Raw genomic sequence first — 22,805 nt, 5'->3', positions numbered from 1 at the left:
CACTGGCAATGAGTTCCACAGGTTGACTGTGCATTGTATGAAGTAATACTTCCTTTTCTTTGTTTTAAACGTGCTGCCTATTAATTTCAATGGGTGACTCCTGATTCTTGTGTTATGTGAAGGAATGAATAACACTTCATTTTCACTTTCTCCACACCCGTCATGATTTTCTAGACCTCTACCATAGCCCTTTTAGTTGATTCTTTTTCAAGCTGAAAACTCCCATTATTTTTAAATGCTCCTCATGTGGAAGCTGTTCCATACCCTCATCATTTTGTTGCCCTCCACTGTACCTTTTCCAATTCCAACATATCTTTTTTGAGATGGGACAATCAGAACTGAATGCAATATTCAAGGTTTGGGTGTACCATAGATTTATATAGAGCCATTCTGATATTTTCTGTCTTATCCCTATCCCTTTCCTAATGGTTCCCAACATTCTGTTCACTCTTTTGACTACCCCTGAACATTGAGTGGATGTTTTCAGAGAACTATCCACAATGACTCCAAGATCTCTTTCTTGAGTGGTAACAGCTAATTTAAACCCCAACATTTTGTATGTATGGTTAGGATTATATTTTCTAAAGTGCGTTACTTTACATTTATCAACATTGAATTTCACCGGCCATTTTGTTTCCCAATTACCCAGTTTAGTGAGATCCCTTTGGTCTGTTTTGGACTCAGCTATCTTGAATAATTTTGTATCATCTGCAAATTTTGCTACCTCACCCTTTTTCCAGATCATTTACGAATATGTTGACCAAACTTATGGCCAAGACTTCTGTTGGCGAGAGAGACAAGCTTTCGAGCTTACTCAGAGCTCTTCTTTGGGTGACCTGAAGAAGAGCTTTGTGTGGCTCCAAAGTTTGTCTCTCTCAGCACAGAAGTTAGTCCAATAAAAGATATGCCCTCACCCACCTTGTCTCTCTAATATCCTGTGACTAATGTGGCTACAACTACAATATGTACAGTATTAGGTACTTTTGAAAATTTTAATCATCATCTTCAGAAAGGGGTGAGTACCCACTTTCTGAAGATCAGACCACTTTAAAGTGTCCCAAGGTGGGCACCCAAAAATGGACACTCCCAAGATCACTAGCCACTCTTGACAATCTTGGCCTATCCGTCTCTCTCTTTCTCTCTCCCCATCCCTTTCCCCACCCCTCACCCAAACTGGGAACCTGACCTTGAGATTTCAAGCTTAGGGAGGACTGAATTAATTTTAACCCAACAATCAATTATGGATCCCATAATAATGCAGCTCAGGACACCCTTTCTTGGGCTAGAGAGGTTAAACTGACCTCATTTTTTAAAATAACCCACATTGCAACAAGGAGAAGTTGGCTGACCTTTGCTATTGAGATTAAGTTTATCTCACTTGTCAGCAAGCCTATCTAGATAATAATTACCCAAGTCAAAATTCATTCAGTCAAGTCTTCTTTCTTTTCTAAAGAATATTCTTCTGTATGGTATAACTGAGTATAATAAAAGAACCTAAAGCCCCCAAAGGATTTGCAGACAAAGGATGTAAACACTCAATAGTGGTGTTAGCATTGTGATCAATCAATTATTGTAAACCACTTACAACAAATATGAATAGGGGCTTGGGTTTGGTTTTCCAGACTCATGAACAGCAATTTATTTGAACAGCCTTGAGATAATCAGGTTAGAGTGAAATCCACTGTAGTAAATACCAAGATGAGACAAAAATGCTTCTCTAAAGCCTGGTCTACACTAGGAAAACTACCAGTTGCTGATGATGGGGCCTACACTGGGGAAATTTCCCCCAAACTCTGACTGCTTTAAATCTGGTTCAACTCACCTGATTTTACACTGCCCTGCACTGGACGTGCTTGTAGAGTATGTCAAGCTACATACCGCAGTGAAAAGCCTGCTGCGTCCACACTATGGAGTGTAGCTACACGGGGCAGTGAAAGGCTCTGGCAGGGGAAGACAGCAAGGAAAAGCTTCAGCAGCTCCCTGCTGCCGGAGTCTTTTCCTACTGCCGGAGTCTTTCCCTGCAGCGGGCAAGGGTCCAGGAAAAGACTCTGGCAATAGGGAGAGGGTGGGGAAAAGCTGAGCCATGCCACCACATCTTCACGGCTGTTGCTGGATTAAAGTTAACACAGGTATGCGTACCCAGCCCCCACATGACAATCACCACTTAACTTTGCAGTGAAGACACACTCATAAGCAGGCCTTGGGTGTCAGGGCTGAATGAAATTGAAATGGGGATGGACACATCGTAGTTCAAGCAGAGGCGCTGGAAGACTTTTTACAGTGGGGGTGCTGAAAGCCAGGGATCCCCAAATGTTTTACTTCACACCCACCCCTACCCCTGTCTGTGCCCTCTCCCCAGAGCTGGGGCCAAGACCAGGCCATGGCTCCAGGGGGTGGGGAGGACATGGACAGGGGTAAAGGGGCTGAGGCTGGGACCACAGCTGGGATGGGAGCAGAACTCTGGGCGTGGGTCCTGCAGCCGGGACTCCGGGTGCAGGGCCAGGAACAGAGCCCAAGGCGTGGGGCCGGCAGCCAGGACCCCGCACAAAACCTGCACGCCTAGTTCCCACGCCTATGAGTGCAAGACTAGAGCAGGCTTTAACCATGGTTTCAGAAATCTGTCCTAGTCTACACTTGAAGTTCGACTGATTCACTAGGATTTGTACCTGTCATAATTTAAAACACTATCTGTCAGATCCTGGTGTTTTTACATGGCCCTTTCTCAGGCAGAAAAGGTTTGGGCCATTGGCTTCATTTGGCCCAGCTCTGCTGTCTCACTGGGATCTGCCCATTGGGTAATGAAGCCAAATCTCCCAGGGAGTGGCACACGCGTGCAAGGTCCCTGAGTGCAGGATGTTGTAAATGGATCTCAAATTGGCTGAGAGGCTCGTTAAAACTCCTGCGGCCTGGCAAAGCCCTGGTGACTCAAAATCCACATTTTGTCTTCCACCGATGGGCAGAAGTGGGTGGGAGTTTGGTGTCAAAATCAGAGGCCGGGCCTGGTCAAACACCATAGGTCCTGGAATACTAGTCTTTCCACCAAGAGTGAGTAATAAATTACACCCAGGAGACAGCCTGTTTCAGATAACAGTCTACCAACAACACATGCAGGCAGGGCTGCAACCTCTTGCTTCAGTCCATTTGGGGGATCCTCTCTCACAAAGAAGACAGGCATGCATAAATATTAGCAGCATTTCTTATCTACCAAGCACTCTTGGTGTTCTCACCCCTGCTCAGTGCAACATGTCCCCTGCCCAGAGGGGCTCATTACTTGAATTACGCAGAGGGCCAGATGCCCTGAAGCTGGCTGGAGGAGGTGAAATGGGTCCTGGTCATGAGTGGGTGGGATCGAACCTGAGACCTCTGAAGCTAAATCCATGAGCCTCTACTGCGTGAGCTAAAAACCATGCAGCTCTTAGCTAAGGCTGTAGAGCAGACTCATTAATGTCTCTGTAAGTGGTCTCGGTCCCACTAGATGGGACAGAACACAAACAAAGGCACCCGTGAGAGAAGCGGGTTCTGTGGCTATTGTTTTGTGCAGGTTTGTGTGTGTGAGAGAAAAAGAAGAAAGACCAGAGAAGCTGAGAGAGAAGGCAGCAAGGAAGCAACAGACAAAGCCTGAACAAGAACTGGGAGCATGGCCTTGAGAAAAGCCGAGAGAGACCGAGCTTTTGGGGCTGAGAGCTGGCTGAAAGAGGTTTGGAGCTGTGAGAAAAACAGCTGGTTCCTGTGGTTTGATTCATCCTGTATTCAGGGAAACAGGACTTTGTACATAAACAGGATTGCATCAAAGATACCTGTCCCCATCATCAATTTCCTCTTGTAACTGGAACAGCCTGCAAGAGTCCAGGTTTTTAACTAACTGCTTGGGTCAAAAGGGCTAACACAAAGTTTACCCCAGCAGATGCTAACTGGATTAATATAGCCCAGACAATGCCGCTCAGACACACGCTGTGATAAACCAGCTGAACAAAGAAAGGTCTTGTCGCAGACAGTGAAGAGTTATGGATTTCTTTAGCAGGTCATCCCTGAAAGGCTTAATGGAAGCTGTGAGATTTAAGGAGGGGTTCAGATGAAGCGAATTTGGTCAGTAGGGCTGGTTGGAAAATGGGGTTGTTTTCTGTGGAAATGTGTGACTTTTCATTGAAAAATTGAAAATTTTTGGCTGAAAATCACAAAATTGGGGTTTTTGGTTTTTTGATTTTCGGACAAAAAAATTAGAGGGAAGCAAAAACTTACTGCACAAATGTACATTGAGTCAACCCTTCAATTTTCCATAGAGAAAAGTTTTGATAGAAAATTTTTCCTAGCCCTAATGGTCATCTAGTAAACAAGGAGACTCTTCTCAGCGTAAGGAGCAACAGGGGTGAGAATGGAAGATGGAAAAAGCAGAGAGTAATTAGGCTGGTGGCTTAGGGAGAATGACAGAAATCCTCAGGGGCCATAGGAAGAGATGAGATCAGAGGTGGAGTAAGGAGCAGAGCTGGGCAGAGCTCTAAGGGTGACAAATGGAAGCCTGGACTTGATGCACAAACCAGGCAGAGACCAGCCAAGGGAGGATGATTCCAAGCAGTGAGGAGGATTTTGACAGCAGCATTTTGGATGGATGGATCATGCAACAGTTCAGCATGGAGGTTGCTGCTCATCTCACAAATTATGCAGCTTTTTAGAGAGACTAATATGCAGATCTGGCAGTGGAAGGGGGCAGGGGGCGGGGAGAGAAGGGGGAGTCTACGGATGGTTTGTTCCTGTTTCTTTCCCCTTGCATGTATGGTAGCACATGGCATTATCACCTCCGCTGCCATCACTGATTTAGTGGCAACTAGCTCTTTTGTTCATAAGCTTAGCCTGGATATGGAGACAAAGGCCGGTGATCAAGCTTGGATCTGAAACAACGTTTTTCCAAGTTGGATCTGGGGTGTTGGTTCAGACTCATCTGTATCTTCGTTGACCTATTGGAGGACGGTCACGGTTTTTTAATACTATTGTGAGATCCAGGGATAGCCCTGGATTGCAACACAAGTTGCAGTTACACTGATGCTGCCAAGCATTACAACTGGGTGATATGTGTAGCTGCTGGACCACAACCATTGCTCTTTGTGCCAATATGTTGGGAAGAAGAAATGAAAATCCCAGCGTCTCACACAGCACCACACTCAGGTGTCAAAATATCTTCCCAGCTGCCCTACTCTCTCTAACGTGTTTCCAGAGCTCTAGTCCAGGGGTTCTCAAACTTCATTGCACTGCGAACCCCTTCTGGCAACAAAAATTACTGCATGACCCCAGAGGGGACTGGAGCCTGAGCCCACCCAAGCCCTGCCGCCCCGGGTGGGGGGGCCAAAGCCTGAACCCCGCCACCCTGGGTGGGAGGGGTCAAAGCTGAAGCCAAAGGGCTTCAGCCCCAGGTGGGGGGGGCCTATAGCCTGAGTCCCTGGGTGGGAGGGGCCAAAGCTGAAGCCAAAGGACTTCAGCCCCAGGTCGGGGGGCCTGTAGCCTGAGCCTTGCTGCTCAGGGCCAAAGCCAAAGCCAGAGCCCTGCCACCCAGGGCTGAAGCCCTTGGGTTTCAGCCCCGGGCAATGGGACTCGGGCTTCAGCTTTGGTACCGGGCGGTGGGGCTCGGGCTTTGGCCCCAGGCCCCAGCAAATCTAAAGCCAGCCCTGGTGACCCCATTAAAATGGGCTCATGACCCACTTTAGGGTCCTGATCTGCAGTTTGAGAACCACTGCTCTAGCTGGTTTGAATCATTTGGGTTTTTTTTCTGACAATCAGCAGGCAAGATCTCTCTGCACTTTTTTTCATTTCTTTGGTTTTACAGATGCTGCTTTGTATTTTGTTACATCTGTAATTCTGTGTCTTTATCAAAAATAACCTACCCCCACTTTGTAAACCTAGGTCAGCAGCTGAGGGCAGTTTATCACTGACCATTGCTCAGTCATATGTTAATGTTTGAGCAAGGCCATAAAAGAATTACATCATATTACCTCTGACCAACTTTCAAGGCAATGAATCTTTACAAAGCTCAAGTGCTGGTTATTGACAAGCTACATTCTCTCCTGACAGGGCCACAGAGAACATCTCCATCATGAGCTTCAATGGAAAGTTTGAACTCCAGTCCCATGAAAATTTTGAGCCTTTCATGAAAGCCCTTGGTAAGTATTAGATAAATGTAACTATGTTTAGTGTGTGTTGCCTCTGTCTGTATGTAGTGTCCAACATTGGTTAAAATTAGTCTATTGCTTGCAGGCATTCAGGATTTAGATGAAAATAATTTTAATTTCTAATATTAAATGTTACTGTCCTTAATTTTTATACATTAATATGTTTTAAAAATACATAATAGTGTACATGTGATCTTGTGCATTCGTGAAAAGAACACATAATAGAATGAGTCTCTCTCTATGATTGATATGTAGAAAACACTGCATAAAATTCTCTGCCCTGTATTATGCAGGAGATCAGTCTAAAATACCATAATGGTCCCTTCTCCCTAAGAGTCTGCGGGCCAGATCCTCCTCTACTGCAGACCGGTGTGAATTTCCCCCTAAGTCAGTGGAGGTATGCCAATTTACACTGGCTGAGGAGCTGGTCCTAGGAATCTATTAAATGAATCTCTGTTGATTTTGCCTTGACTCTGCTAATCTGTCACTGTGTTCGTTTTGTATGGAAGCTCTGATTCAATTGCTTGCCAAGAACTAGATAAAATGGGCCACTTATTTAGGTGCCTGAAGGTAGATTTAGGTGCCTACTTTTAGACACTCAAGTTTGAAAAATGTTGGCTTACATTTTCAATCACTTTCTAACCAGGGATTGTATTTTCTCCAGTCTCATTAGATATTCATCAGTGATTTGCTGTATCATTTCTTCCATGTATTGTGATATTCTTTTTACCTTTCATATGTACAATTGGCTTAAGGATTTTGAGGGATCCCAACCAGGATATTCTTGGGGTCCCTATTCCTCCCACATCTCCCACAAAAACTCCTGTCTTCTCCTATCCTCCATCCACTTTCTTCTGCTTGATCTTTTCTTTCCCCTTAGATTTTCAAGGTGGGGGCGGGGATTGCATTTCCTCTCTTTCTAACCAGCCATGTAGGACAGGGGACAAATCCTTGGGTTGGAAACTTTCCCCAGACTCGACTATGAATGACATTGTTCATTGCACTCAAACAGCAGCCAACCGCATGGTCCTATGTTAATGTAGGAAGTGTCCCTCAGAGTGTGTACCAGTCAAGGAGCCCTCTCAGCCGTGGATTTAACAGCCCTGAAAGCTGGCTTTGTTTGTGTGGCTTCCCCATCTGCCCCAGAAATAGCACTTCTCAGAACGCTCGCTAAGCCTAGGCTTTTATTTTTGGCCAGGTCTTTCTGATGAATTGATCGAAAAGGGTAAGGACCTCAAGAGCATCTCAGAAATTGTGCAGAATGGCAAAAAGTTCAAGGTCACCGTGACAACTGGCAGCAAAGTGCTGACCAATGAGTTCACTATTGGAGAGGAGGCCGAGCTGGAGACCCCCACTGGAGAGAAGGTCAAGGTAGATGCCTGGTCCTCCCTTCGTGTATGGCTGTGGGTTGCTGAGCATCTCCTGTGGGGTGCTGAGTGCCCTGAGAGTGCTCAGTCCCTTGGAAGGGGCCTTCCACAACTTGCAGGATCCTGCCCTGACGCCGCATCCCAGCTACACTATCCCACAGAAAGGGCTGAACTGACATTGCTCCCAGTACATGGCAGTTGATTTCTAGTGGACTTGTAGCACTTTCTTTCCCTTTCATCTAACCCAGAGGTGCCCCAGATTTGCTCAACTAATAGCCACACCATCAGCTTGCCTGCAGATCTGCAAGATGCATCAAAGCCCATAACTGCTGCTGGGCTACATTCTCTGCTCATGTAAACGGGGGCAGCTCTTCTAACTTCAGTGGGATTGCACCCATTTACACTGGCAAAGAATTTGGCCCCTGGTGTGTAATAGGGATGAGTGGCCCTCAACGATTAGAGCTCCCAGCATACACATGGATCAAAATGGAGCACTGCATGCTGGGACCTGTAATTGCTGTGGCTTGAGTCCCAGATAGTAAAGTTTAGGTGGCCATGGATTGTAGTGTGTAACTTCATGGCTTGATCTTGGCTCACAGCTTGGCCATGTGTGATTTATTGTAGTGGAGGGGAAGTAAAGCTCCACACGGTAGCCGAGGGAAGCATTGCACAATGGAGAGGACGTCTGGCCACTTGGGGGCCATGCCGTGCTCTGCTTTAGACAGGACGTCACCAAGTCTCTTACACAGCCCGTGGCAGTGAGCCTCTGAGCCCAGGTCACCACACTCAGGCTCACTGGGCTCAGTCACGCCAAAGCGCTAAAACCAGCTGTGTAGACGTTGCAGCTCGGGCTGGTGCTCAGGCTCTGAAACCTAGGGATGGGTTGGGCTTTAGAACCCAAACTGCAGCTTAAGGGCGCCATCTACCGCTATTTTTAGCTCTGTGGCATGAGCCCGAGTCTGTCATCCTGGGTGCGGCGCTCACTGCCGCGGGCTGCCATTGGCTGTGTGTCAGCAAAGTTTCAAAAGTGACCTCGAATGTTGGGTGCCTCTGTTTCTAGTGCCCTATTTTAGAGCCCCAGGGCTTAATTCTCAGAGGTGCTAAGCACTTTCCATTGACTTCAGTTGGATGTGTGGCTGCTCACTGTTACTAGATTCCTACTTAAACTCATCACTTGGCACCTCTGAGAATCAGGCCTTGGAGTTCTAAAGTTAGATGCCCAAAACTATAGGCCACCCCTGAAAATGCAGGCGGTAGCCTCTCTTTGCCTCAGTTTCCCCGTGTAACATGTTCGAGAGCCACAGATGAACAATTCTGTAAAAGTGCTAAATACTGTTCTTTCAGACTAGCCAGCTGAATCGGGGTTGACTTCATGTGGTCTGTTGCATTACAAAAGAGACATGGAGTTCTGTTTTATTTTTAAAAAAGGGGATGATGAAATGTGGGAGGAGATGTACAGTCATAAAACAAAAACCTTCCCTCTTAAAGAAGGAACACGCACATGCTCTTTGGCAGCTCTGACTGCTCCTTCCTCTGCCCTTGTTTGCATTTGGTGGGTGATTGTGGAATTGGGGTTCATAGCTCTTAAAACTGGATGGTTCCTGTTCCAGGAAGGAAAGGGACAGATCCAGTGGTTCATTTAAAACCCAGGAATTGGCAAATCCTGCCCCTCACCTTCTTTATCTCATCAGCAGGTAGCTTTCTAGATCTTCTGAAGACTGGAGGAATTTCTCTGTCACCTGAAATAGCACTGCAAGGCTACACACCTAGAGGTCACTGATATCCCACACTTGTTGCACTAGGGATAGCATCATGAACTTCTGGAGCAAACCACAGGCCACCAGCACTTGAGCTAAAGGAGAATTCTCTGCAAGTGTGGCTATAAGAGTTTTACCTTCTATATAACAGCCACTAGGGAGCATGTAGGTCAATACTATTTGTATTATCATACTGCCTAGGAGCCATAGCCATGGACCAGGACCCCACTGTGCTAGGCACTATACAAACGTGGAACAAAAGGTCATTCCCTGCCCCAAAGAGTACAAATCTAAGGAGGTAGACAGATAAATAATGTTTTCCTATTGAAGGGGTTTACTTGTGTAATTTCAGTTAGCAGTGATGTTAAACCACTTAGGACTTGTCTACACGGGGACACCTGGGAAAGTTAGGCTGAAGGAACTAAAGGTGTGAATTTGAAATGGATTAGTTACACCACATTAAACCCCCATGTGAACACCCTCATTCAAAATGATAGTGGCCTTAACTTGATTTAGTTTACTTCCAAAGTGAATTAAACTAAATGGAATTAAGGTCACTTTTAATTCTGAATAACAGCATCCACACAGGGATTTAATGTGATTTAACTAATCCACTTCAAATTCACACCTTTAGTTAATTTGGAGTCTTACACTTGCCTAATGTATCTAGTAATTAGACACGTGAGAGTGCAAATTGGTCTTTATTCCACAGCAATAATGTTCATGTCTCTCTTCCCCCGCACCCCTTCTCTTTCAGGCTGTTGTTCAAATGGACGGTGACAATAAACTGGTCACGAACTTGAGCAAAATCAAATCTGTCACTGAAATAAAGGGAGACATAGTCACCAATGTAAGTACATGAGGTTCTATATAACATTAGAAAAATGTCATCACTTATAGCATGAAACTACAGTGGGAGTTTCTAATGGAGACCAGCAAGAGCAAGTAGCTATCAGCATAGACCCACTGACCCAAAGTACTGATTTATACATTGGGCCAGAACCTCTGCAGGTATCAATCAGCATAGTTCTACTGATTTCAGTCGAGCTATGCCGAATCACACCAGCTAAGGATCTGGCCTATTATGTAGTAATCTGTGAGAATCAGTTATTCTAAATATATCCTGTACAAGCATGTGCTTAATTTGGCCTTTTGGTAATGACCAACATCTACCCCAGGTGCTTAAGTTTGGCTGGTTAATCAAGTGGCCATTTAAGGCCATTTTCAATGAGAACATGCAGTACGCTACATGCTGTACACCCTTAATTATCCAATGAAAAGTGTTAATAATTAAGATTTCAGGTAAGTGAAGAATGTTTTCACTCTCATTATAGTAGAAGTTGTGGGGCATGACTCGGTGTCGGAAAAAAGGGAGGGTTAGCTGACTGGTTTCAAATAAGCAAGGTCACACAGGACACTCACGTTTTAGAGTATTTATTAATATAGTTAAAGGATTAGCAGTGCAATTTAAATGAGATAAATTTCAATTTAAATGGTTGGACTTGGGCCCCACCCTGAAGTGTGGGTCTCTGGTCTGTGGGATCAGGGCCTTGATATGTGTGATATTTGCAGACTACTTCAGTGAAAGACTTAACACTTTGTGCTTTTTGTGTGGTTTTTAGACAATGACCATGGGAGACATCAGCTACACGCGAATCAGCAAGAGAATCTAGCTAGCCTGTGCATTTCCTATACTGTGTAAAGTGTGCCCAATAAAGTACAGTTTGTATTAAAGCCCCTTTGTTGTTATTCATTATTATTATTATTATTAGCATCCTCCTTGTCATTTGGTGGCAATGCTGTGATTCGCAGATGCCTGTTGTAAGAGCTGTATTGGCCGTGGTTTCTATCCATTTTCCTAGTGAACAACTGTCCATATCACAAAAGCCACCACCACAATTGGCATAAACTGGCAAGCAAGTTCGACACAGAGGACTCAGTATGAATGGGCTTTAGAGACTGAATTACCCTCTGTTCCACAGAAGTGGTTCCTCCAGGTCAGCGTTGAGGCCCATTGCTGTGGCCCAGGCTGTATTTGTTCTGTTGCTAAACACAGTCATCGCATTGTTGGTTCATATTCAATTTGTGAGCCACCAGAATCCCCAGACACTGCAGTACTACGACCTAGCCAGATAGTCCCATTCTGTAGCTGTGCCGCTGATTTATTTCCTTCCTAAGAATTTCTCTTTATTGAATTTTATCTGGTTGATTGCAGACCAATTCTCCCATTCATCTAGGTCATTTTGAATGTTAAGCCTGTCCTCCAACGTGCTTGCAAAACCGCTCCCAGCTTAGATGTCATCTACAAATTTTATAAGTGTCCTCCCCACGGCATCAGCCAAGCCATTAAGGAAAATATTGAATAATACCAGACCCAAGACAGACCTCCCTGTAGGACCTTCCTAGATCCATCCTCCCAGTTTGATAGTGAACCACTGATAACTACTCTTTGACCATCTTTTTTTCAATCAGTTGTGCACCTACCTTAGAGTAATTTCCTCTAGACCTCACGGCCTAGCTTGCTTATCAGAATGTCATGTGGGACTGTGTCAAAAGCCTTACTAAAATCAAGATATATCATGTCTGCTACGCCCCCAACCCACTAGGCCAATAACCCTGTCAAAGAAGGCAGTTAGGCTGGTTTGGTATCATTTGATATGGACAAATCCATGTTGGCTATTACTTATCACGCTATTATCCTTTAGGTGCTTACAAACTAGTTGTTGAATAATTTGTTCCAGTATCTTTTCAGGTATCAAATGTCCCATTAAGATGATGTTTCCAAACATTTATACAGCTGAACACAGCTTCAGGAAGATGAAACCAATCTCACACACACACACCCCCTTGAACCTCACTGGGTTGTTAAAGGCCTGACCCATCTTAATGTACACATCTTCCACAACCCTCTCCCCTCACTAGTCCTTTGCACCCACCAGCGGGGCATGCCCCATACTTTGGGAAACACTATGGTAGATCTTCATAATACAATCTTCCCTCTTCCTGCCTTACATGTGATGGGCGTTCAAACAGTGAACAGTTTGGGGATTTAAAGTGTCTCCATTGGCCTCTGAGTTTACACCCATTGACATGAATTCAGCCATTCAGAACCATAGTTTCAGACTCTGCTGGAGAGTCCAGAATTTATTTTTAAACCTTAATTACCTTGCAGAGGAATTTTCTCCAATTTACTTGCAAGTGTCAGGTTGGGGATTCCCAGGGTTGGGGAAGGGGTCCGAGCCCCATGCACACGCGAACCCTCCCTCCTAGGTGCATCAGAGTTAAGCTTCTGGGAAAAGTACCACGCTTAATGATAGAACACCACCTTCCCTTATGCCAGGCAAACCCAGTAGCAAACCCAGGGGAAGACCTCTAGGTGGTGTTACAGACTGCTTTGCCCCCAGTATACCATAAAGAATCAGCCCAGGGACAGATCTCTGGCAGAGGTTCCACAGAGTCCCTTGCCCCGGTACACCATACAGCACACTGCCGCCAGACTTAGCTAGCATGCACCATGCACTCAGAACGGTGAGTCCTGCTGCATGGTCTCAGCTGTCCAGGTGGCTGTTTGGTGCCTGCCTGCCCCTTCTTCTGTGCTGCTGGTTCTGCTCCTCCAGGGACAGCTGCTCCTTCTTTCTTCTCCTCCTTCCAAATTTCCCAGGCTTGCGACCCTGCCGCCCCTTCCCCAATCTCTTATTAGCTCAAACCCTCCCAGACGGCTGCCAGATAGCAGGGGTGACAAATCAGGATAGAGGGTGGGAGGTAATAGGTGCCTACATAAGAGAAAGCCTCTAATATGAGGACTGTCCCCATAAAATCAGGACATCTGGTCATCCTAAGTGGCACACCCCCCAGCCAATCAGGTTTGAAGGGAGGGGCTCTACTCAGACAAGATTCATCTCTTCTCTGGTCCATCTTTTTGATTTCTAGTGTCCATTGTCAGCTCCTTTGTCTAACTGATTCATCTACTCCTGACACTAGCTCACCGCAGCTGTAGCTCTGATGACCCCCGCCCACAGAAGTTGGGTTGTTTTTTTCCTCTCTCTCTTTTGTTCTGTTCCTTCATAGACTACTTAGCGCTTTTAATCCTCAGCATCTTGTACAGATATTACCTGGCCAATCCTCAAGATTCCCTAATCCAGTTGTGAATATCATGTCCCTTGCACAGATAAAGCAGTGGTGAGTGATTTGACCAAGGCAGCAAACTGTGGTAGACCCAGGATTTGAACTCAGGAGTTCCTGGCCCCTAGTTTTGGGATCAAGGGTATTAGTTCATGCCTCTAGCTCAAAGCTGTGCCTGATTCATCTTTCATATGTGCTTTCAAACAAATGGAGAATCATTTCTTTCACCTCCCTTTTGCCATGGGGAAAAATCATGATGCATGTTTGATGAAATGTGAGTTTTTGCTGATTCTGCTGGTGGGCAGAATTTTTTCCCACAGCCCTAACAACAATACCAGTTAGGTTCAGAGAAATTCTTGTGATCTCCCATGCCAATTGAGACAGGTGCTTGTATCTGTCAGCCCATCAACATAAGAACACAAGAACGGTCATACTGGGTCAAATCAAAGGTCCATCTAGCCCAGTATCCTGTCTTCCAACAGTGGCCAATGCCAGAGGGAATGAACAGAGCAGGTAATCATCAAATGATCCATCCCCAGTCGCCCATTCCCAGCTTCTGGCAAACAGAGGCTAGGGACACCATCCTTACTCATCCTGACTAATAGTCTTTGATGGACCTATCCCCCATGAACTTATCTAGCTCTTTTTTGAACCCTGTTGTAGTCTTGGCCTTCACAACATCCTCTGGCAAAGAGTTCCACAGGTTGAGTGTGCATTGTGTGAAAAAATACTTCCTTTTTTTTTGTTTTAAACCTGCTGCCTATTAATTTCATTTGGTGACTTGTGTTATGAGAAGTAGTAAACAACACTTCCTTATTTACTTTCTCCACACCACTCATGATTTTATAGACTTCAATCATATCTCTCCTTCGTCATCTCTTTTCCAAGCTGAACAGTCCCAGTCTTATTAATCTTTCCTCATACAGCCGTTCCATACCCCTTACCATTTTTGTTGCCCTTTTCTGAACCTTTTCCAATTCCAACATATCTTTTTTGAGATGTGGCAACCACATCTGCATGCAGTATTCAAGATGTGGGTGTACCATGGAGGCAGAGCAATCCCTAGGGTATGGCAAAATGGGGCGACAGCCCTGGGCCCTGTGCTTTGGAGGGCCCCGCGCTTCATGAGAAGGCTGGCGGGGAGGTGAGGCGGGGCACCAGCGGGTGAGGCGGTGCCCCTCTACCAACCTCCTCCTCCCCCCAGTGCCTTCTGCCCGCCAGCTGGCCCCGCCAATCAGCGCCTCCCACTCCCTCCCAGTGCTTACCACCGATCAGCTGTGTCGCGGTGTCTGGAGGCACTGGGGGGAGGAGGGAAGAGCGAGGGTGCAGCACAGTCAGGGGAGGGGGCGGAACTGGGCAGGAAAGAGGTAGGGCGGGGGCAGGAAGAGGTGGGGTGGGGGTGGGGCCTTGGGGGAAGGGGTGGGGTGGGGTGGGGTCGGGGCCTGGGGGAGCACGCAGGAAACTCAGCGCCTATGTCCTGGGCCCCCTAGGGACGACCCTGCATGGAAGTATATAGAGGCAATATGATATTATTATCTATCCCTTTATCTATCTTATTATCTATCCCTTTCTTAATGATTCCCAACATTCTGTTCATCCAGCTATGTGGGGATAAAGAATATGTAACGAGCAATCAGTGGAGACGTGTGCAGACAGAGACCCGGGTCATCAACCAATGGCAGGCACTAAAGAAGCGGAAAAAGTTACCACGGTCAGTCATAAAACTCGGAAGTAACACTGTCAGCTCGTCCAGTATGCTGAATACCGACTAGGTGTGATATCCAGGCCAGCAGAGGGCAGTAGAACACAGGAACACAACCTAAACCATCCCATATGGATGGGCAGCTTTGGGCTAAAAGGAAACACTTAGGCATTCCCATTACAGTTGACCATGTGCCGAACAAGATGGTTTCCAAAGTGGTAAGTTGTCCCCCTACCTCTATCCAGTATTATGGCCCCAATATGAGTGAAGTTCTCAAACTTTTATACTGGTGACCCCTTTCACAGAGCAAGCCTCTGAGCGCGACCACCCCACCCAATATACATTAAAAACACTTTTTTTTATATTTAACACTATTATAAGTGCTGGAGGTGAAACAGGGTTTAGGATGGAGGCTTACAGCTTGTGACCCCTCATGTAATAACCTCGCGACCCCCTAAGGGGTCACGACCTCCCAGTTTGAGAACCCCTGCGGTATAACTATATCTAGGGTGACCAGATGTCCCAATTTTATAGGTGCAGTCCCGACTTTTGGGTCTTTTTCTTATATAGGCTCCTATTACTCCTCACCCCCGTCCCAATTTTTCACATTTGCTGTCCGATCACCCAAACTACATCGCTCGGGGTGTGAAAAATCCACACCTAATGGGTGACGTAGTTATACTGACCTAAACTATGCAGAAAGCGCTGTGTTGACAGGAGAGCTTCTCCCACCAGCAGACCTACTGCTTCTTGCAGAGGTGGATTAACTATGCCGACAGGAGAGCTCTCTCCCGGCAGCTTAGAGCATCTTTACTAAAGTGCTACAACCTCGCAGCCGCGCCAGGGCAGCATTTTAAGTGTAGACTTGCCCTGTGTTTCCCAGACCTGAAGAAGAGCGCTGTGTAACACTTGAAAGCTTGTCTCTCTCACCAACAGAAGTTGATCCAATAAAAGATATTAACTCATCCATCTTGTCTCCCTGAATAGTTTTATGACTTTTAATAACATCAGCAGCTGTGGACAATAGCAACGGGTAGGAAATTCTCATGCTTGAAGATGTGAAGTGTTCACTGTAGGGCTCAAGAACGAATTTCACCCCCTGAATCCTCAGGGATTGGCCAGGCTGGAGTCCAGATTCCACACACACAATGGACTAATGTAAAGTGGGCCCTATGGGACAGATTCTCATCTGCATTACACCCATTTTAATTTAGAGTAACTGCAGCAAAGTCAATGGATAATATGAGATAAGAACCTGGCCTTATTTCAGTGGCCTATCTGGTCAGGAGTAATGAGAAACTTCTTGAATATGCCATTAATTTTATCTGCTACTCACCACTGAAGATTTGGACAGGTTTCAGAGGAACAGCCGTGTTAGTCTGTATTCGCAAAAAGAAAAGGAGTACTTGTGGCACCTTAGAGACTAACCAATTTATTTGAGCATGAGCTTTCGTGAGCTACAGCTCACTTCATCAGATGTTTACCGTGGAAACTGCAGCAGACTTTATATACACACAGAAATCATGAAACAATACCTCCTCCCACCCCACTGTCCTGCTGGTAATAGCTTATCTAAAGTGATCAACAGGTGGGCCATTTCCAGCACAAATCCAGGTTTTCTCACCCTCCACCCCCCCACACAAATTCACTCTCCTGCTGGTGCTAGCCCATCCAAAGTGACAACTCTTTACATAATCAAGTCGGGCTATTTCCTGCATAGATCAAGGTTTTCTCACATCCCCCCCACCCCCATACACACACAAACTCACTCTCCTGCTGGTAATAGCTGATCTAAACTGACCATTCTCCAGGTTTAATTTTAAGATTTGGAGAATTTGATTTCTGAAATACAGACAGACAGAAAACACCTTTTTGTTTAAAAATGCTGTTTCTAATGTATTTCCTTTTTAACATAAAACCGAAAGCCTCAGTGACATAACCTGCTAATGGCACTGTACAGAACCCAAACCAGTCCCAAGGATGATGTTAGCAGCATGGTCACTGTCTAGCATGCATTAACAGCGGATGAGAATTGTTTTGTAGGTGCATCTGTTGTAGAGCCTGAGTTACAGGAAGTTTTAAAGAGACACTGTGTTAATACATGCTGGGGCAAAGCTGGTTGTCAGATTGCTGTGCATCTTCCACAGCAGTGAAAATCAACACCACTTAACACCCTGCAAACATTATCTAATTGATCTTCCCAGCACTCCGTGAGATGGGACTGGTATCCAATCAGACTCCAGGAGTTCAGTCTGTTTAGCTTCATCAAGAGGAGGGTAAGTGGTGACTTGATCACAACCTGTGAGTACCTGCGTGGGCACTTCAATCTAGCAGACAAAGGTAGAACAAGGTTCACTGGCTGGAAGTAGAAGCTAGACAAATTCAGGCTAGACCAATGAGAGTAATTAACAGTTGGAACAACCAACCAAGGGTTTGGGGTGGATTCTCCATAAGTGGCAATTTTAAAATTAAGACTGGACATTTTTCTAAGAGACATGATCTAATTCAAACAGGAATTAATTCAGGGGAATCCTCTGCTTGTGCTATACAGGAGGTCAGACTAGATGAGCACAATGGTTCCTTTTGGCCTGGGAATCTATGAACCTACACTTTACAGATGGTGAACAAAAGAACATAAGAACGGCCATATTGGGTCAGTCCAATGTTCCATCTACCTCAGTATCCTGTCTTCTGATACTGGCCAATGCCAGGTGCTTCAGAGGGAATGACCAGAACAGGGCAATCATCAAGTGATTCATCCCTTGTCGCTCATTCCCAGCTTCTGGCAGAGACTTAGGGACCCCCAGAGCATGGGGTTGCATTCCTGACTATCTTGGCTAATAGTCATTGATGGACCTATCCCCCATGAACTTATCTAATTCTCTTTTGAATCCAGTTATGGTTTTGGCCTGCACAAATCCCCTGGCAATGAGTTCCACAGGTTGACTGTGCGTTGTGTGAAGAATATTTCCTTTTGTTTGTTTTAAACCTGCTGCCTATTAAATGGTGGCACAGAAAGTCAAATACAAAGGTGAATCTAAACTGATGTAATCTACATTTCTTTCCAGCTTCACCAGAGTTCACATTTTTTTAGCTGAAATTTAGACTCAACTCTGAACTTGGCTAGAGAGAGTAATTGACTTTACCAAAGTCAATGACAGAGGCGAGATTGGAACACAGATGATGATGGCTCCCTTGGCCATTACACTAGACCATATTCCTTACCACCAGATAAGTCCAAGCTGAACTTGACATTTCTTGAATCAAAGCAAGTACGCAGGAAAGATATTGGCAACGACATCTGTCGTTCTCTTCCTAAAAGAATTGTCCTTCTACCCACTCCCCGCCCATCAGGGTTCAGTTCCTATGGCACATGAGCCTTAAAGCCACCCCCTGGCTATATACTATATTAGATCCATCTGTGGTACTCACTGCAGGCCCCAGCTACACATGCCTCATAAATTAACTTACACACCAGGCTTAAGCATGATTTAAATGCTCTTGTATTGAAACAGGGTAAGCACGACACAGTTTGGTCGGCCAGCATGAAGGGGTCCAAAGCACATTAGAACACCGACGTTGCTCCAGTCCAGGTTGGGACTGGGAACTAAAGGAAGTAGGAGCAGTGAGGAGGACAACTCCCCGTCCTCCACATCACTCCAGATGGGAGTTCCCACACTGTGGCCGAGTGCTTCCCCGCCACTCCCTGCCCCATTGGTTGGTGTGATGGAAGCTCCCAATTCTCTTTCAATCTGCTTTGGCCACTGGTTTGGACCAACACCAGAGCTCCATTTCTGATCACTGTCCTAACCTGCTTTAGAGACTAACCAATTTATTTGAACATAAGCTTTCGTGAGCTACAGCTCAGCATCCGATGAAGTGAGCTGTAGCTCACGAAAGCTTATGCTCAAATAAATTGGTTAGTCTCTAAGGTGCCACAAGTACTCCTTTTCTTTTTGCGAATACAGTCTAACACGGCTGTTACTCTGAAACCTAACCTGCTTTGACTTCATTCATGCTGAGATTTAAACCATTGTCTATGCACTTTTTACTTGGCAGGGCAATGTCAGCTGAGCCATTGTCACCCTAGTTTATACGGCCCTAATGGTACCTAAATTCTTCTACCGAAGGTAGGATCTCTAATTAATCTGCATACTGGTCACAGTACTGCCTAAAGTCTGCTCCATTCGGCAGGTTAGTTCCTACACTACAGAATCGTTTTTGAACTATAGAAAAATGGCAGGAAAAGTGTCTTTACTTAAAACTTCCTCAGTGCTAAATCCTAACAGCTTTCCTCAGTTTTCACTCAGTCCTCACACAGACAAGACTCCCTTTGGGTCAAACACTGTCGTCCATCCTCATTTTTACTGGGGTCTATCCCCATCCTCACTTGGGCAAGCACCTGCTGACTCCAGTGGATGTTTCGCTTGAGAAAGAACTGATTGAAAGTCTAAGTGAGGGACTTCAGGATTTGGCCTTATATGAAGAGAACTAGACCTAAAATGAATTATTGTGGAAGCGAAGCTATAATGACCTTTTTATTATTTGTGGAAACAAGATCTATTTCCTGTGAAATATTTCTTAGCTGGTGCCCTGAGCTCCTGGAAGAATACTTGTCTCAGGAGATATAAGTGTTCTTAATTAGATAGTACGGTGCTTATTACAAATAACCTCTTCAGATTTGGAAGAAAAGGGTGGATGTTCTACCAGATGTGCAGGAATACAGATAACTGGAAGCTTTGGGGTTACTGTTTCGTGTGGAAGAGGCCCGATGAAGCTTCATTGGTGGGCTCAGGCATAACTTGGATCTTCTGGTTTTTCAGGGCTGCTTCTCTCATTTTGTAATACATGAACTCGTTCTGTTGGAACATGCGCAGCTCCATCTCCGACTGGACACGCATGACCTGCAGGGATGAAGGGCAGGCCAAGTGGTGAAAACTCTACAATATCTCTCAAAGTAAAGAAATAAAGTACCTTCTAAGGTAGGATAGTGGCCTCCTGCTCCCCAGTTCTGTTAGATGGCTGAACATCGGTGCCATCTAATGAGTATTCAGTGGCCCATGTGACAAGGGAGGATGACATCAGTCCAGTTCCATAACCTGTCCCTCATCCAGGAGGCCAAAGGCTGCCTAGACATAGAGACTCAGCTGCTCTCCCAAACCCAATCATGGTCCCTCCTAGACCAGGCTGATTAGTGGTGAGGCAGTGTGGGGTAGATTGCACTGCCTGTCTGCTGTGGTTCTTCTGCAGACAAATACAGGTTCCCATTCCCAAAGTTGTCAACCCAGAGTTCTTCATGAGCACAAATTCACTGCCAGCGCTAGATTAAAGGGCTGCCTCTGTGCCTGCACAGGCAGAGAAGAGGTGCTAAGGATTCCCCTTACACCCTTCTGCAGGCTAGCTGGCCTTGGATCCAGGCACACAAGGGTAAGTGGGTGCTGTGAGCCCACTGCTCTCCTCCTGGAGAAGCTCGGCAGGGAACAACAGGGAACGGGCAGAGCCTTGACTCCATCCTCCAGTACACCAGACAACTGAGCTAAGTCAGTGCGGTCAGGAAGAAAGGAGGCCTGTAATTTGCTGCTTCTGTAGGCCAGCAACAAATTACTATCCCGGGAGCAAAGGGAGAGCATATGTAACCCACACACCTCCTGGGTGTGGGGTTCTGTCCCATTGAGTGGCACCAAGACCACTTAGAGAGAGAGAAAAAATAAGCCTGCTCTACAGCCTTAGCTAAGGAGCCTATGGCTTTTAGGTCATGCAGTAGAGGTTCATGCACTAAGCTCCAGAGGTCCCAGGTTCGATCCCGCCCACCGAAGACTGGGGCCCATCAGCGTTACAATGGAATGAAGTGGGTCCCTAAAGGACAATTCTTTTCCTGGGAGAGCACAGCAACGCACTGCCCCTTATTATGGGCCGAGGAAATAAAATGCACATTTGGCAGTGGCTTTAGCCCTATACTACTGGGGCAGTTGCATAAAGACCTATGCATGTCTGTCTCTCTCTCTCACACACACACACATCCCTGACCTAGCAGTCACAGTGCCACCAGCCAAGTTCAGGTGAGGACATAGCTGGCAGGAGAACATGTCACTTCTCCAAAGGCACAGCAAAGCTTACATCCCGCTCTGTGGCTAATATAGAGGTAAGCGAAACAACTTCATCGGAAAATGTCACATTTTTCAGTTTCTCAACGCTGCATTTGGAAGTGAAACACTTTGTTTTGAATTGACAATTTTTTACTTAAAAATGTCAACTTTTAGTCCAAATGTCTGTTAGATATGAACATTTTCGTTTCAAATCGACATTCCAAAATGAAACACTTCATTTCGAATCAACATCTTGTTTCAACATTTCCAATTTTTTATCGCTTTTCATTCCATGAAGGTTTTCAATACTGTATTTTGACTTATTCTCCCCATTTGGGATGAAAACCAATGTTAAAACGTTGGAATGTCCCAGAGGATAGGAATTCCATTTTCTAACCAGCTCCAGTATAATCTAATGGAAAACATATTAACATCACACTGCACGAAGCAAGCTTTATATGATCAGTTCCCAGCTTTTTAGGCATCTGCTTCTACTGTTTATTTAAATTTAACTTTTCATATACAATGACAACAAACCAGATTACACAGACACATGTCAACGTAGGAACTGTCCAAGAGATGCTGGCCACCTACCTCCAGGTCTTTGGTGATTGGGTGGGTAGGTCCATGGGTCACCAGAAGAATAGCATAGGCTTTGCAGATCATGCCATGCCCTGCTTCAATGAGACTGGCATGCCAATGGGTCACTCCTGCCCGCATCACTGCCATCCCTAACTGCGCATTGTTGGGATGGTATATTTTCCTGGGAAAACATTGAGAAATTTCATTGTGGGGAGCGTCTAACTTTCCAAATATTACCTGAAAACACTGTTCACTGAGGGCCAGATTCTGTCACGCTTACTCACACTGAGCGGTACCTCAATCCATGAGTAGCCCCACTGAAATCAGTCGAACTGCTGGAAGTGGGAGCTACTACACGGTGTGGCAGAACCTGGCTGGGCAGGAACAACATGCTGACAGGGTCTGATACAGGCTCCGAAGGTTTGTAACACCACATTCCATCGATATAACTGCAATCAGGATCCGACGCTATGCCCCTAACATTGCAGTTCCAGCACAGTGAGCAATTGCTTGAAATTACGTTTAAACCTAACGCTTAGCTCTTATGTAACATTTTTCATTTGTGGATCACAAAGCACTTTGCAAAGGAAGGAAAGTATCATTGTCCCCATTTTACAGATGGGGACTCTGACTCACAGCAAGGTGAAATGACTTTCCCCATGTCACCTAGCAGATCAGCGGCAGAGACAGGACTTGAATGCAGGTTCTACTTCCAGGCTTATGACCCTTCCCCTGGACCACGCTGCCTCTCATCAAACAACAGTGGTGAAAGGCATTAAAATGAAACTGGACAAAATGGCAAACAACACACTCCTGGGAACAATTCTTCTTTGAAGGAAGGATGAATTAGGTGATGCAATAGGCCTTTTCCACTTCTAATGTCTATGATTTTAAAACCTGTGATTTCTAAGAATCTGTGCTCACTTTATCATTTGAGCTACACTTAGCATGAGGGAGGAAAAACAGAAATTGGAGCGCCTTAGCCTGAACAGAATAAAACCCAATCCATAGCTTTCCTGGCTTTGCAGTAG

General features: G+C 45.6%; 2 protein-coding genes across 3 annotated transcripts in view; one reads left to right on the top strand and one right to left on the bottom strand.

The window, feature by feature from the left end:
* Positions 1-6,031: 6,031 nt before the first annotated feature.
* Positions 6,032-11,016, top strand: FABP1 (fatty acid binding protein 1). Its single transcript, XM_073342895.1, has 4 exons — positions 6,032-6,149; positions 7,357-7,529; positions 10,040-10,132; positions 10,905-11,016. Exons 1-4 carry the CDS (start codon positions 6,083-6,085, stop codon positions 10,953-10,955), a joined length of 384 nt encoding a protein of 127 aa, XP_073198996.1. The 5' UTR covers positions 6,032-6,082; the 3' UTR covers positions 10,956-11,016.
* A 5,672-nt stretch (positions 11,017-16,688) lies between these two features.
* SMYD1 (SET and MYND domain containing 1) overlaps positions 16,689-22,805 on the bottom strand; it is a 51,238-nt gene continuing 45,121 nt past the window's right edge. For both annotated transcript variants that reach the window (XM_073342892.1, XM_073342893.1), the window contains 2 exons: positions 21,787-21,955; positions 16,689-20,010 (listed from right to left, as the gene is read on the bottom strand). In XM_073342892.1, the coding sequence (XP_073198993.1) occupies positions 19,852-20,010; positions 21,787-21,955 (328 nt within the window). In that variant the 3' untranslated portion in view covers positions 16,689-19,851. The remainder of the gene's footprint in view (positions 20,011-21,786; positions 21,956-22,805) is intronic.

Source organism: Lepidochelys kempii, chromosome 4, assembly GCF_965140265.1.
Source record: "Lepidochelys kempii isolate rLepKem1 chromosome 4, rLepKem1.hap2, whole genome shotgun sequence".
Lineage (NCBI taxonomy): Eukaryota > Metazoa > Chordata > Testudines > Cheloniidae > Lepidochelys > Lepidochelys kempii.
The sequence above is the reverse complement of the archived record's forward strand: the minus strand, read 5'-3'. Positions and strand labels throughout refer to the sequence as shown.